Source organism: Carassius auratus, unplaced genomic scaffold, assembly GCF_003368295.1.
Source record: "Carassius auratus strain Wakin unplaced genomic scaffold, ASM336829v1 scaf_tig00013841, whole genome shotgun sequence".
In the NCBI taxonomy this organism is placed as follows: Eukaryota; Metazoa; Chordata; class Actinopteri; order Cypriniformes; family Cyprinidae; genus Carassius; species Carassius auratus.
In genome coordinates, this window is record NW_020524453.1 from 26372 (window position 1) to 40086 (window position 13715).

General features: G+C 34.9%; 1 protein-coding gene across 2 annotated transcripts in view; it reads left to right on the forward strand.

Moving 5' to 3' along the window:
• The first annotated feature begins 811 nt into the window (after window positions 1–811).
• LOC113074199 (AP-3 complex subunit beta-1-like) overlaps window positions 812–13715 on the forward strand; it is a 54278-nt gene continuing 41374 nt past the window's right edge. For both annotated transcript variants that reach the window (XM_026246954.1, XM_026246955.1), the window contains exons 1-6: window positions 812–1120; window positions 6818–6893; window positions 7251–7325; window positions 9254–9349; window positions 10186–10346; window positions 10429–10495. In XM_026246954.1, the coding sequence (XP_026102739.1) occupies window positions 996–1120; window positions 6818–6893; window positions 7251–7325; window positions 9254–9349; window positions 10186–10346; window positions 10429–10495 (600 nt within the window). In that variant the 5' untranslated portion in view covers window positions 812–995. The remainder of the gene's footprint in view (window positions 1121–6817; window positions 6894–7250; window positions 7326–9253; window positions 9350–10185; window positions 10347–10428; window positions 10496–13715) is intronic.

A 13715-nucleotide genomic window follows, 5' to 3' on the forward strand; every position in this document is an offset into this window, starting at 1 on the left:
AAAACAGGACGTGTCTTAATAATACTTTTAATCAGGATTTGTCGCCATCTGCTGGTTATTATGGGAATCGCTATGGGTTTTCAAGCACTTCAAATGGAAAAAAATAACGTATTACTGTAACACTAACACTTTATACATAATTTATTAATATATAATTTATTTATATTAAATTCTATCAAAGGTAGCACGGTATTTCCATCTGATACATCATTATATCATAATAACCATCACAGATTTTTTTTGTAAAGGGCTGAGAAAATGTTACATCCCAAATTTAGGAAAGTTTAATGCTCCGTTAAATAATTAATAAAGAAAATAATAAAAATACAAAGAGTGAGAGGGGACGTTTGGGGGCTTTATTTAATAATTAATTAGGATCATAAAGAAAAGATTATTAATAAATAAAAACAGATATAGTTCTCTTATAATTGTAAAGTTTGGGGGCCATAACCTAATGAATAATTAATGAGAATAATAATAAAAAATACAAAAAATAAATTAATTTTTAATTTATGAATAGGCTACAAATACGAAAAATATCCAAATTGTATAACAAGAGAGAAGAATGATGTGTTTTTAGTCTAATGTTGAAAAAAAATTAATAAGATTAAATTACATGTAATTACTTACATTAATATGACCATTTAAAATGATTCAGTCACATATTTATATGGAGGGGGAAACGATAACATATAACGATGTATAAAATATTAGTAACACTCACTGATCTATTATAGAGAATTTAGAACACTGGTAACAGTTTAGAACGTTCGGTGTTCGTCACGCTGCTGTCATGTGACGGTCACGTGACTTAACTCCAGCTCACTTCCGACTCTGCGTGGAAGAGAGGAAAAGTTGCCCCTCGGGAGTGAAAAAAGTTTTATCTTTCGATTAATTCCTTGAAAACTAGAAACGCAGCATCGTTAAATCTCATCTGCGTTTATCGGAGCATAAAGAAGGTCGCGGTGCTGTAGTGATCGGTGTGAAAGTTCGGGATGTCAAACAACAATGTGTCGTATAACGAGCAGGTCTCGCTGGAGTCCGGGGTGGACGCTGCGCAAGAGAACAGCAGCATCCCCGCGAGCGTCAGCGGAGGACTCTTCAGCGCCGACTACAAGAAGTAAGAACCCCGGAACACACACTCACATGATCTGCATTAATATGCTGTTCACTTCCACAGTGGCTCCTGTGTGAGAACTGTAGTCAGAGCATGTGAGGAAGAATGTTTTTGCGTAAGTTTGGGTGTCCTGTGGACACGCCTTCTTTTTGTGAACTGCTCATTTGGGTAACGTTACTTAAACATATTGTTAGGTTGGAACTATTCTGCTTCATTTGCGAGATCAGCTGCCTGTGTTATATCTGCATGGAGAGCAGGTTAAGCAGCCTTAAAGAGTTATTACTTAAATGCCAGTGTGAGAGAGTTTTGGGTCAGTTCACAGTTTTGTCACTTTACAATACAGCATTTTTATCAGGCTTCTATGTGTACGTTTGGAATTTCACTTTAATGACATGAAATAGTTTATTTTCATTGCCATTAAAGTGAAATAACTGAATACAAACATAGAAGCATGAGAAAAAAATAATGATTTTAGAAGAACATTTCAGACAGCTCTTCATTTGCTTTTCTGTCTTTTTTCTGTCAAAATCATCACAAAGATATTATGTACCTGGCTGACATTATAGAGTTTTGTTAATTTTGCGAACATGCCTTGTGTGAGAGTTTTGTTTAAGAATGTAATAAACTACTTCATAGCAAAAGTGTCTATTATTGAGTTAAATTACAATTACAGCAAAAGTATGTTTATAAATTAATGAAATTACATTATTAATATATAGCACATCTGCACGTATCAGAGGATAAATAAGGGTATAGATGGATAAATAGATACACACATTGGCCTGTTATTTTAATTAAATATGAAATATTTCTAGCAAGACTGGAGATATATTGGCTAGTAATATTTATTAAATTAATTTGATGTATAATATTTATATACAGATACATAAACAAATGTGTACTGTATATAGGCAAATAGTTTTAAATGAAAAAAAAAAAATTGAAGAAAAAAACTGTAACCAAACTTATTAAATCTGTGTGTGTGTGTGTGTGTGTGTGTATATATATATATATATATATATATATATATATATATATATATATATTAGGGCCGGGACTTTAACGCGTTAATTGAGATTAATTAATTACACAAAAAAATAACGCGTTAACTAAGATTAATTAATTACAGAAAAAAAATTCCCGCATTTTTAATAACACCGCGGAACGTTTCTCACTGGATGAGTTTCGGCGGACCGATTATACTGAAGCACCAACTAGCGTTCGCTTCGCATATCACCGCAGCACATCGAGCCTCAAGTATCACCTCAACTCAAAACATATAGCAGCTAGCGTGGACTTTACACTTTATGTTGAACTATGTATTATTTTGTTGGTGCAAATGGAACTTTATGTTGAACTCTTTATTGTTTTGGCCAAGGTTATTGAGAGTTGGACTTAGTATGTAATGGCCTCTGAAGCAACAGAGAGATGTTTTCTAATAGTCAGTGTTTCCAATGTTCTGAATGTAATTGACAGTCTTGTGTTTTACTTAAAAAAAACACTTTACAGAAGGTTCCAGCACCTATAAGCTTCCTGAAATTCTGAAATGTACTATTTCTAAATTGTTTCTAAATATGCTATTGCTACACTTAATGGCAAAAATTTAACTGGTCTGCTAGACTTGGTTGAACAAAAATAAACAATATTTTGTTGCTTAAGCTTATGTATTTAGTCATTATTCAATGGTATACTATAAATCCATGTGAAAAAAAAAACTTCTCATTGTTCTCAGGTCAAATATTTATATGCGATTAAAATGCGATTAATTTCGATTAATTAATTACAAAGCCTCTAATTAATTAGATTAATTTTTTTAATCGAGTCCCGGCCCTAATATATATATATATATTGTGTGTGTGTGTGTTGCTAAAAAACAATCCCATAATTCTCTGGTGGTGTTTCAACATTTTTAATCTTGTGTTGTCTTGTAATCTCATGTCCTCCTCCTCCTCTAGGGGTCAGTATGTCGTAGTATCAGAGCACTATTTTAACTTTTGATGCCGATATCACATCAGTATTAGTGAAACTAAACCTGGCTCACTCTGGCTTCTACGTGACACTATTGTTCCCGCTAATGCGTTTCATAAGGTGCTGCCTGGAGCTCACGGGACTGGACTGATCTACACACTGTATTGTCTCTAGTGTTTATCTAGTGTTGTGTTTGTCTTCTCCAGACTCTTTGTGAAGGCCGTAGACCGGGTTGACGACGTCAAACCCTCATGTCCACGTCCTATGGGATCTCAACTCCGTTTAGCTCTAAGGGATCTGTTCCAACAATTATAGTACTGAATGACAAAGTCCCATCCTTAGACAGGAAGTCTGTTGCTGCTTCCTACATTAATGAGCCTGGTAATTGTTTCTAATCTAATGGGACGTAAGAGAATCGTGTCATTATTTATTCATTCACTGGTACTAGATCGTATGGATTCCTTTCTGCTGTTAAGAGGATACTGTTTAAATCCGCCTCCTGATTACAAGATGCTGGTTTTCAGTTGTAGCTGATTGTGTGTGTGTTATTGGTGTGTTGAGGGTTATAACGGACGAATGGTTAATGTTATTTAGGCCTAACTGAATTGGCACTCTCACATGACTGCAAGCAGGAGACTGAACTCATGAGTGCAGAGACACAAGGAGAACAGCACTGCAGGGGGAGTTCACCAGAAAATGGTTAAATTTGGTTGATTAATGGAAATGTACTCCCCTTTATATATTGTGCCAATCCTGTATGGCTTTCCATTATCTGTGGAAGCAACCACTGGACATATTAGATAAAAAACAAACAGGTCTTTTTCATTGTAATCTTGGCTTGAAATGCTTTATGAACTCTTGCACTGTATTTTCTTCCTCTTCAGTCAGCTGTTAATTCAGGAATCAGTTTAGTGAGTCAGTGAGTTGAAATGATTCCTAAACAAATCATATTGATTCATGAGCTAATTACTCAGTCTAGACTGTGACGCGATCAAGATTATATCCTTTTATTCATGAGAACCAGCTTCTTTACTTCTGTTTTCTATTTCTGAGTCATTTGCAGTGAAAGTTTTTTATTCAGCAAATAACAATTCAAATTTTGGTCCATCCCTGTCAAATAGCTGTAATATGACTTCAGTAGACTGTATGGACTACTTTAATGCAAGAGCCTGTTGTTGAGTGAGTTAGTAAGTTGAACTTTATTTGGAGAACAAATCAGTTCAGCTCAACTCATCAATGATTCATTCAATCCAGTTTGTGAACACGCTTAAACAGCTTTCATTGCCAAACTGGCTCAAAATAAAGATTTGTTCACTGCTTCCGTTCTGTTTCAACTCAATGAGTCATTTGAATCGATTCCCAAGTGAAGGGGAAGATTTTGAACAAATAATAACTTAAATTTCAGTCAGTTTCTCTCTGAAAGCTGTCATATGATTTTAGAAGACTTGTATAAATATAGGGCATGAGTCGTGTGGACTGCTTTCATTCAAAAACCTGTTGTTGAATTCATGAACGAATAATTCAGTCTATATTATAAACTCGGTTAATCTGTTTTGTTTGATAAAATCATATAATAATTATTTGTTTTCTGCTCCGGTTTGCAAGTTAAACTCATTGATTCTGTTGCAGCAGTCAACAGCTTAGAAGGGAGGTTTATCAGCTTTATTTCAGTCTGTTTCTCTTTGGAAGCTATCAAACGCCTTGAAAAGACTGAATATATTGCATGAGTTGTATGGACTGCATTTTATGCATCTTGATCAGCTGAGTGATTCTGGTTCAGTCTGACTGATTAATTCCACTGTTTTCAATGAGCCTTGTTGTTCTTGAGAAACAGGTTCACAAAATATTTTTCCTGCTCCTTCCTCCGTCTCACTATTCTTGTTTCAGACTTGTTATATTCAAAGTTTCACGTTATCGGGATAAGCAGAACTGCCGTGAACGACGAACACAAGCGAAGAGGTGATGAAAACCTCGGTCTGAAGATAAGAGGCTATACGCTTCCTCTAAAGGGAGGCGACCACAACCACGACCGGATTGCATATGAGTCGCTTTAGCACTTTAGATGGTTTAGTTGGTGCTGTTTTGACCTAAATGGACTTTCTTTCCATTTCATCCACTTCCTTTATTGGATACAAGTCACAACTGGTGCTTAAATGGATGCAGCTTTGCAAGCTCTGGATCTTCTGAGGTTGATTTTCTCTCAAACCAATCTGTTCCTGAGGCTTCATTGTCCTCTAATGGAGAACCAAAAGTGAAAAGCTTCTTCGGACAACTGACCCGATCTCAGGAGATCTTTGAAGGAAAGTAGGAGAATTTTTGAGTGAACCGTTGTACCCTCGCGCTCATGGATCTAATTGGTGTGTGATGGTCACACTGGATGGTTGTGCGACTGCTGCACGTGGTCATTAACCAGATGATTGAGTCAGGCTGGAGGATAGCGCCGTCTTGTCCCTCTCTAGACTTCTTCATAGAAACCAGTAGACATTGGCCGTCAAACTTTCTCTTAGCTTTAGCTTCAGCTTCTTAGATCTGGTCTTCTGGGCTGGTTTGGAGAAATAGACGATCTCATAATCGCGTTAGGATGTTTTCTAAATGGATTTATGAAGATAAGCAAGGCTTGAGGAGCTTTTTGCAGTGGATGGCTCTTCCAGGGCTTTGTATGGATCTTCTCGATTGTTTCCACTGCTGTGGTTTGTGATTTTTAGTAATTCTGTTCATGTACAAGATGAACGGAGGATTGGGCAGCTTGCGCTTGGATGCCGTCGGAGTGATGCGAAACGCTCTCGTCTCGGCTGAGAACCTTCAGCTCACACTGAAATCAGACTTCGGCTCGGAGGAACAGGCTCTGACCAACAAGCACAAAAGCAGTGACGAGGAGAAACCAAGCAAAGGGTAGGAGAAATGCTCAAGTAAAGCCAAGAAAGCCTGCTTTTTCAACCACTTTGGTGGTTGAAAAAGATGTTAAAATCAGACCGGGATCTTGTGTTTGTGTGTTTTGTTATTTCCTTCATTAGTTGTTTTGTTGTCTCATTCTAAATATTTCTGTCTATCAGTTTGTCTTCTTATTCATTGGTTGAATTATTCAAACACTCACATGATGGTATGAGCATCCTTATAGTCTGGTTTTATGTTTCAGTTCCTTTGGTTGAATAATGGCAGACTGTCGTCACATTGTCTGAAGAATGTGGCTCTCACGTGGTGCGTATGTAAATGACAGCACTGTGTGGATGGAGGAATGACCAGCAGTTTCCATTAGCTGGGATTGAGATGGTTTTTACTGGGTTTTTGGTAATGAAGGCCTGGAATTATTATCGTTTTTGTCAACCAACCCAACCTAAAGTATTTACTTGAATTATCCAGAGATTTAATATAATAAAACATTTGTATGTTCGCGGTCTTTGTTGTCTGTTAATTGATAACATGTTATTCAGGTAAAAAATAAATAAAATAACATAAAAATGTGTATATAAGATTATTTTTTATATATATTTTTTTGTGGTTCTGCTATTTCTTGATAATACAGATACTATTTATTTTTATTTAATTTACAATAAAAGAACAGAAGCTGTGGAATAATGGTAAATCACTGGCACCGATATGACAGCCCTGCTTACACTTTATAACTTTCACTGGTGCATTTTTATAAGAGTACATATCTGAATGAACCAAATCCTTCTTTCACTGTGTTTAAATATGAATTACTGAAATGCTGAATCATTGCTTTCTCTGCAGGAATGAGGATCTGAAGGAGATGCTGGAAAGCAACAAAGATTCTCAGAAGCTGGAGGCAATGAAGAGGATTGTGGGGGTAAGTCATCCTAACAGACAGAGAGCTGGTATTAAAGGGATAGTTCACCACCCCCAAAAAAAGAATGTGGGTAAGCAAACTGGTCCCCATTGACTTCCATAGTATTTTTCCATACTACAGAAGTCAATGTGAACCAGCAACTGTTTGGTTCCCAGCATTCTTCAAAAATAGAATCTAAAGAAAGAAGCTCACACAGGTTTGGAACCACTTGAGGGTAAGTAAAAGATGACAGCATATTCATTTTTGGCTGAACTGTCCCTTTAAGATCCAGTCTCTGATTTAATGTCTGCATTCATCACTCAGCATCAGTGTGCTGCTTCATTCTGTCTCATCAGATGTTTCTTTCTTTCTGTCTAGTTGATTGCCAAGGGAAAGAATGCATCTGAACTCTTCCCAGCGGTGGTGAAGAATGTTGCAAGCAAAAACATTGAGGTAAGAAAATATATAAAACGCACCAAAACATGCTCAAATCAGTTTTCCTCACTGCGCTTTTTGCTTTGACTTGAGAGTGAAAATCGACTGCTGAACACAAGTGTTCGGCAGCTGTGAGGACCCCTGTAGATAGTGGTTATTTTTGATCGGGCTTCTCACAGGGAAGCCCTTGTTGATGAAGAATGAATGTTTAGATAGAAGGAAGATTGTCTGGACAGGACGATGGAAAGACGCGAGCGGTGGTTGGCTGAAGAAAACGGCTGCTGTTTTGAGGGGCTGGTGTGTAATTTGGTGGTCCAGGGGCCCAGTCACGTCCTCTCTGTCTCCCCCACGTCTGATGCTCAGTGCTGGGCAGCTGTGTGCAGAACGCTGTCGCTCTCTGGAGCTCAGAGACACGGGGACGCTGGCGTCGATCCACACACACACACACACACACACGAGACCACAGGTGTGAGCATTGATCCATTCACTGCAGGGTTACACACACACACACACTCACACTCATGTATTTGATCCTTCACTAAACTCCTCCCATCCTTGGTTACTGTTGCTAACTTAGACGAGCTTTAAATAACATCCTGTAGGAATGAGCTGGAGATTTCTGTGAACCGCATGATTTTAAGTAAAATGTGTTTATTTAATGGTAAAAAATATTTTTATATTATTATTTTTTTTTATTAATTACTTTGTTTACTTTTTAAAATCATTTTGCAATTTTTTTATTTTTAAATTAACTAAAATTTAAACTGGATCTCACCGACACTCACAGACTCACACTTTTTTTTATTTATTAAAAACGTCTATATTGTTTTTATTGATTTAAAAAAAAAATGTATTTCAGTAAAAAAAAATGTAGGTATTTAATTACATCACGTTAAACTAAATGAAAATGTTGACAACTACCTTAAAATAAGTTTACATTTTCTTTTCAATATTTAATTTAACATTTACTTCAAGGTTTTTTTATTATTATTTTGCAATGGTTTTACTTTTAATTTATTAAGTAGTATTATTAATATTTATCAAAAATAGTTTGCAAAATATTACTATGGGTTTCCTTCTATTAGTTAGAGGTCTTTTTTGTATATCATCAGTCAATACGTTAATTGCAATTTTATTTAATCCTATATATATTATTTCTCACTATTAATAATGAAATAATGTCTTTATTTAAATTTATTTGTAATTTTATTATTTTACAGTAGTTTATTTTAGTCCATTTTAATTAACTTTTATTTAGATTTTATAAATTAATAAATAAATTAATTAATTTTTTCACTTTCAGGTGGATGCTTTTGAGGTTTTGGTTTAAAATTCTGGTTTAATTCACAGAATGTACTCTAACTATAACTATAACAATAACTGACCCGGTAACAACTATCTTACGTGGATAAAACAATCTCTCTCTCCATCAGGTTTGTTTTTCTGTTCCTCCTATAATTCTGCTTCATAAATGCCAGCGGTTTATTTAGTCGCTGTCTAATTATTATGCGCACGGCTGCTCCAATCCCTGTTCAGCAGGCCGCAGTATGTAAATGTGATTAAACAGAGGGGCAGATGGGTAATGTCTCTCTTTATGAAGTGAGTGATGTTTTTCCATTTGGCTGGTAATCGCCGTGGTGATGATGATGGAATGCGTCGTCATGACTCCCTGATCGCTAGCGACCTCCGAGAGCTGGACGCAATTATTCGGAGAGCCCACCTTTGACCCTTCACCTTTGATCAGCACAAGCTGATCAGACTGTTTCATGACAGACGCAGAGTTATTAAGATGGAAAATGAGTTTGTTAAAGCAGGGATTGGGAGATGATTCTTCTTTGTGTGCTTCTTAAAGCTTTGTTTCTTTCCTGATGTATTTCTGTTGGAAACTGAAACAGAAGCAAATGAACCCAGAATAGTAATGAAGACATTGAATGTGTGTGTTTTAGCTGAAGAAACTGGTGTATGTGTACCTCGTCCGGTACGCAGAGGAACAGCAGGATCTCGCCCTCCTGTCAATCAGCACCTTTCAGCGGGCGCTCAAGGTAAGCCCCGCCCCTTTCCTCTCCCATGATGCTCTCTTTTACGGTTTACACGATGCCCCGCCCCTCACTAGACCGTCATGATTAATCAGAATTAAACTGAAATCATGATATGGCTTTAAACAATTTTCAAATCACAAAGGCTACAATTGAATGAACCTAAGTCCATTCTGAATATTCGTTTTTTAATTTTATAATTTTGCTGTAAAATAAAAAAAATGTTGTTTTGTTTTTATTTTTCTTATATTATTCCATGCCTAACATATTGCAAAGGCTGCGTTTTAAATAAATAAAAATAAATAGTGGTTTTCCATCAGAATGAAAGTTTGATGATTTAACATGTGAAAGGAAGAAATAAAGGCAGCCATAAATATTAGTTCTGTAATTTGTAGTTGTAATGTAAAATATAATCATTTTTATTCTCTTATTTTTCTTAAATGCTTGATTTTTATTTTTTTTTTTATTTTAGTAATATAATATATAGTAAAGCATTTATTTGATTAAGTATTTAGTAATGTATAAAATAGCAGTAATAATGTTATTTGTTGTTCTATATTTATTTTATTTTTAGTTATTAATAATAATAATGGAATGTTGTAATTACTGCTATTATTATTATTATTTCATTGCCATTTTAATATATACTCCAAAAAATTTGGCCAAATTGTGTGCTGCCTTACAAACAAGGACAGCTAATTTTTTTTCAGAAAAAATGCAATTAAATTCTCCACAAATAACGCAGCACTAGTCTCCTCTCATTAGGCTCAGCCGCTCAGAATGAAAGTTTTGCCTGTATTTTGGATCAGCACTTAACACACGTCTTCATCGTTGATGTGTAGGATCCGAATCAGCTGATCCGAGCGAGCGCTCTCAGGGTCCTGTCCAGCATCAGAGTTCCCATCATCGTCCCCATCATGATGCTGTCCATCAAAGAAGCATCCACTGACCTTTCACCTTACGTGCGGAAAACTGCCGCTCATGCCATTCAGAAGCTCTACAGGTTATTCACGCATTCACACAGATGTGCTCACTGAATGTTAACGAGCGAGTGTTTTACAGAGGTCTCTGATTTTCTCTTCCAGTCTGGACCCAGATCAGAAAGAGCATCTGATCGAAGTGATTGAGAAACTCCTGAAAGACAAAAGCACGGTAAAATCTCCAAACACATACACACACGACCAGTTTTTTTTACTATATGTGTATTATTATCATCAGAATTTTATTAGTGATGAAAATGTAAAACAAATTAAGATTTAATAGGATTAAATTAATTAAATTAAATTTAAATGTATGCATTTAGCAAACACTTCTATCCAAAGCGACTTATAGTGCATTCAGGCTATCAATTTTTACCTATCAATTAAATTGTCTTTTGAAATTGTTTACTTTATGAAATTGGTTTTCCTTTAAACCTTTAAACCTTTTTTTATAGCAAAATGTGCACTGAATTGTGTAAACTTGAAAAATATAATTCAAAAATACAAAATAATTTTTTTTAATGAATAATGATAAAAAAAAAATTCTGTTTTTTTTTTTTTTTTTTTTTTTTTTAAGTTTGTTTGGAACAGGTTATTATAGTTGGCTAAAAAAAAAGGAACCAGTAATATAAATTAAAATAAAAGTAACAAGGTAAAATAAAAAGTAATACAATACATTAATAAATTAAAAGTAATAAAGTTAAATAAAGCTAATACAATAAAAGTATTAAATTAAATTAGACTAAATTATAAATAAAATCATTTAATTCTGCTTCTAAACACAGGTGGGAAATTTAAATAATAAATACATGGGATTAAAATAAATTATTTATTTTTTTATCTGCCTGTACAATATTGAAAAACTTTTCTTTAGCTTTTATCAGATTGAAATTGACTGGATTTACAATCTGACCAGCTGTATTTAAAAAAAAGCTGTTATAAATATACAAACAAGCTGAACTGAAATAAGCTTATCAAGTTTAATGCATCATTTTCCATTAACTTTAATTTACAGCGTACAGCCACCAGATGGTGTAACAACACCACATTTCATTTCTGTCTGACTTCCCTCTATCTGAAACGCGTCTGGCAGTAACATAAACACTTCCTGAACTCAACACTTTCCCGCAGAGGCCTTGGACAAGTCTCAGCAACACATTATCTTCAAATTAAAATCTGAGTTATGTGTGAGGGGTTTCAGCTCACATTGTCCTCATAGGCTTTTAGCGCAGGGCTGTATTTCACCTGTAGAGCTTCCCGAGTATGCGCTGGAAATGTTTATTGGGACATAATAGACATCTCTACGAGCTTCCCCTGTATGCTGCTAAAGGCAGCTCGTGGGGATGTGTTCCCGTTGATGAATGGGTGTGTGTGTCTTCAATCTGATGGCAAGCACAGCATCAATCACAGCCGCGGCGTTCCAGCGTCTCTCTCTATCTCTCCTCGCTCGCTGATGACCCAGCATTCCCTGTTTCTTCTCCCATCAGTGCGGCCCGGCCTTAATTAGAATTCATGACAAAATGATGCAGGGAAACGTCCTGTACCCTTCATAATTTTACAGGAAATTTATTGTTATTAGAGGAACCATTTGCTTAGTGTGAATTTTTCCATTAAGGTCTTGTCAAGCAGCAGAGACAGCAGAGGTGTGTGTAAGGAAGAGCTTTGTTGATGGTGGATGGAGTTTACCTTGGAGCTCCTGTTGGGAAATATGGGAACTGAAAGATGGAGAGATGATAGCTAAAGATGAACGGGAAATAGAAAGATAGATGGAGTAAATGAAAGAAATTAAGATTGTTTAACATAACATAAACTGTTATGCATAATTTGGATTACACTTATTTGGTAACGTAGTCGGACTACTTTAAGATTATTTTTGACCTAACTTGTTTATCATATTGACTGGAATGTGATTGTGTGCCAAATCTATAGTACACAGTTAATATGTATTAACATTTTACGAGAAATACAAGTATATATATATATATATATATATATATATATATATATATATATATATATAATTACAAATAAAATATGAAAAAAGTATATCAGTTAGATTAAGATTTTATGTAAAATGAATCGATATAAACGTATGTATGTAAAACAAGTACGATTTTATATTAAATTCAACGTATAATACGATATACAAATATTTATAAAATTTAATTATTTATCAGAAAACTTTTATATTCATATAATTAAAATTTGAATAGTATAAGAATCAAAAATGTAAATAGATTACAAATAACAAGAAACATTTATATAAATTAGATTTTTTTGTATAGGTATATGATATTGTATTTGTTAAATAAAATAAATTGATAAACATGAATTTATTTGTAAATTGTTTATCAGAATTAAAAGTATATCATTTAGATATGTTTACAATAGTTAACACACACACACACTCACATATATATATATATATATATAACACACGCACACAAGAAAAAATTTTTTTTATTTTTTTTTTCTTATCAGAATAACTCAAGCCAAAAACTCTCATCTCTGTTGTTGTAATGATAGGCTAAATGTTGCAAAATATTAACTCTTTCCCTGCCAGTGATTTTTAAAAAAGTAGCCAGCCACTTCCAGCATTTTTGATGACTTTCACTAAAATTTCAATGTTATATTGTATAAATATGTGAACATGCAATGAATCAAAACAAAGAACAAAAGCCTCTACTTTTAAACAATTAAAAAGATTCATTCTAGCTTTAAGTATTCCTTTTCTAATCAACACTTGAAAATAGGCAAGTATCACGAAAAAACAACATTTTGAGCAAAAAGATCACATTTTTTAAATCAAATACTACATCAAAACCAAGATGCAGTAGATGGCTCCCATCAGTACTCCCAAAGGTTGCACAGTCCTTTACCGTTTCCTGGATCTACATTTCACTCTGTAACATAAGCAGGTTTCATTTATATGTGGTTTATTGTTGATCATTGCATTATTTTATATATGCATATGCGTACATATGAGATCGCTCATTTCTGCGTGTTCCTCGCGTGTGTATTTGATCGGGGCATTCTAGACTCAATTCAAGAGATGTGTAATAGGGCCCCCGGAAAATGTTGTGTCTTGTGAGGAAAGAGTTCATTCATGGCTGTTGTGTAATATTTATAGACTGCTAATTTTCTCAATTCACCTGCCACCGGCTGATGTGGCAAAAGGATAATTTTATTTTTAAACCTTTACCCTTTCTGTAAAGGTCTAAGTGATCAGTTACATGTCATTTCGTTCCTCAGAGCTGGAATTGAAGTCACATGATGATGAATGAAGCACCTGACCTGCTCAAACTCTCTCTGTCTGTGCGTGTGTGTTGTTCACACACACACACACACACACACACACACACACACACGCACACACTCTCATATACTGTAGT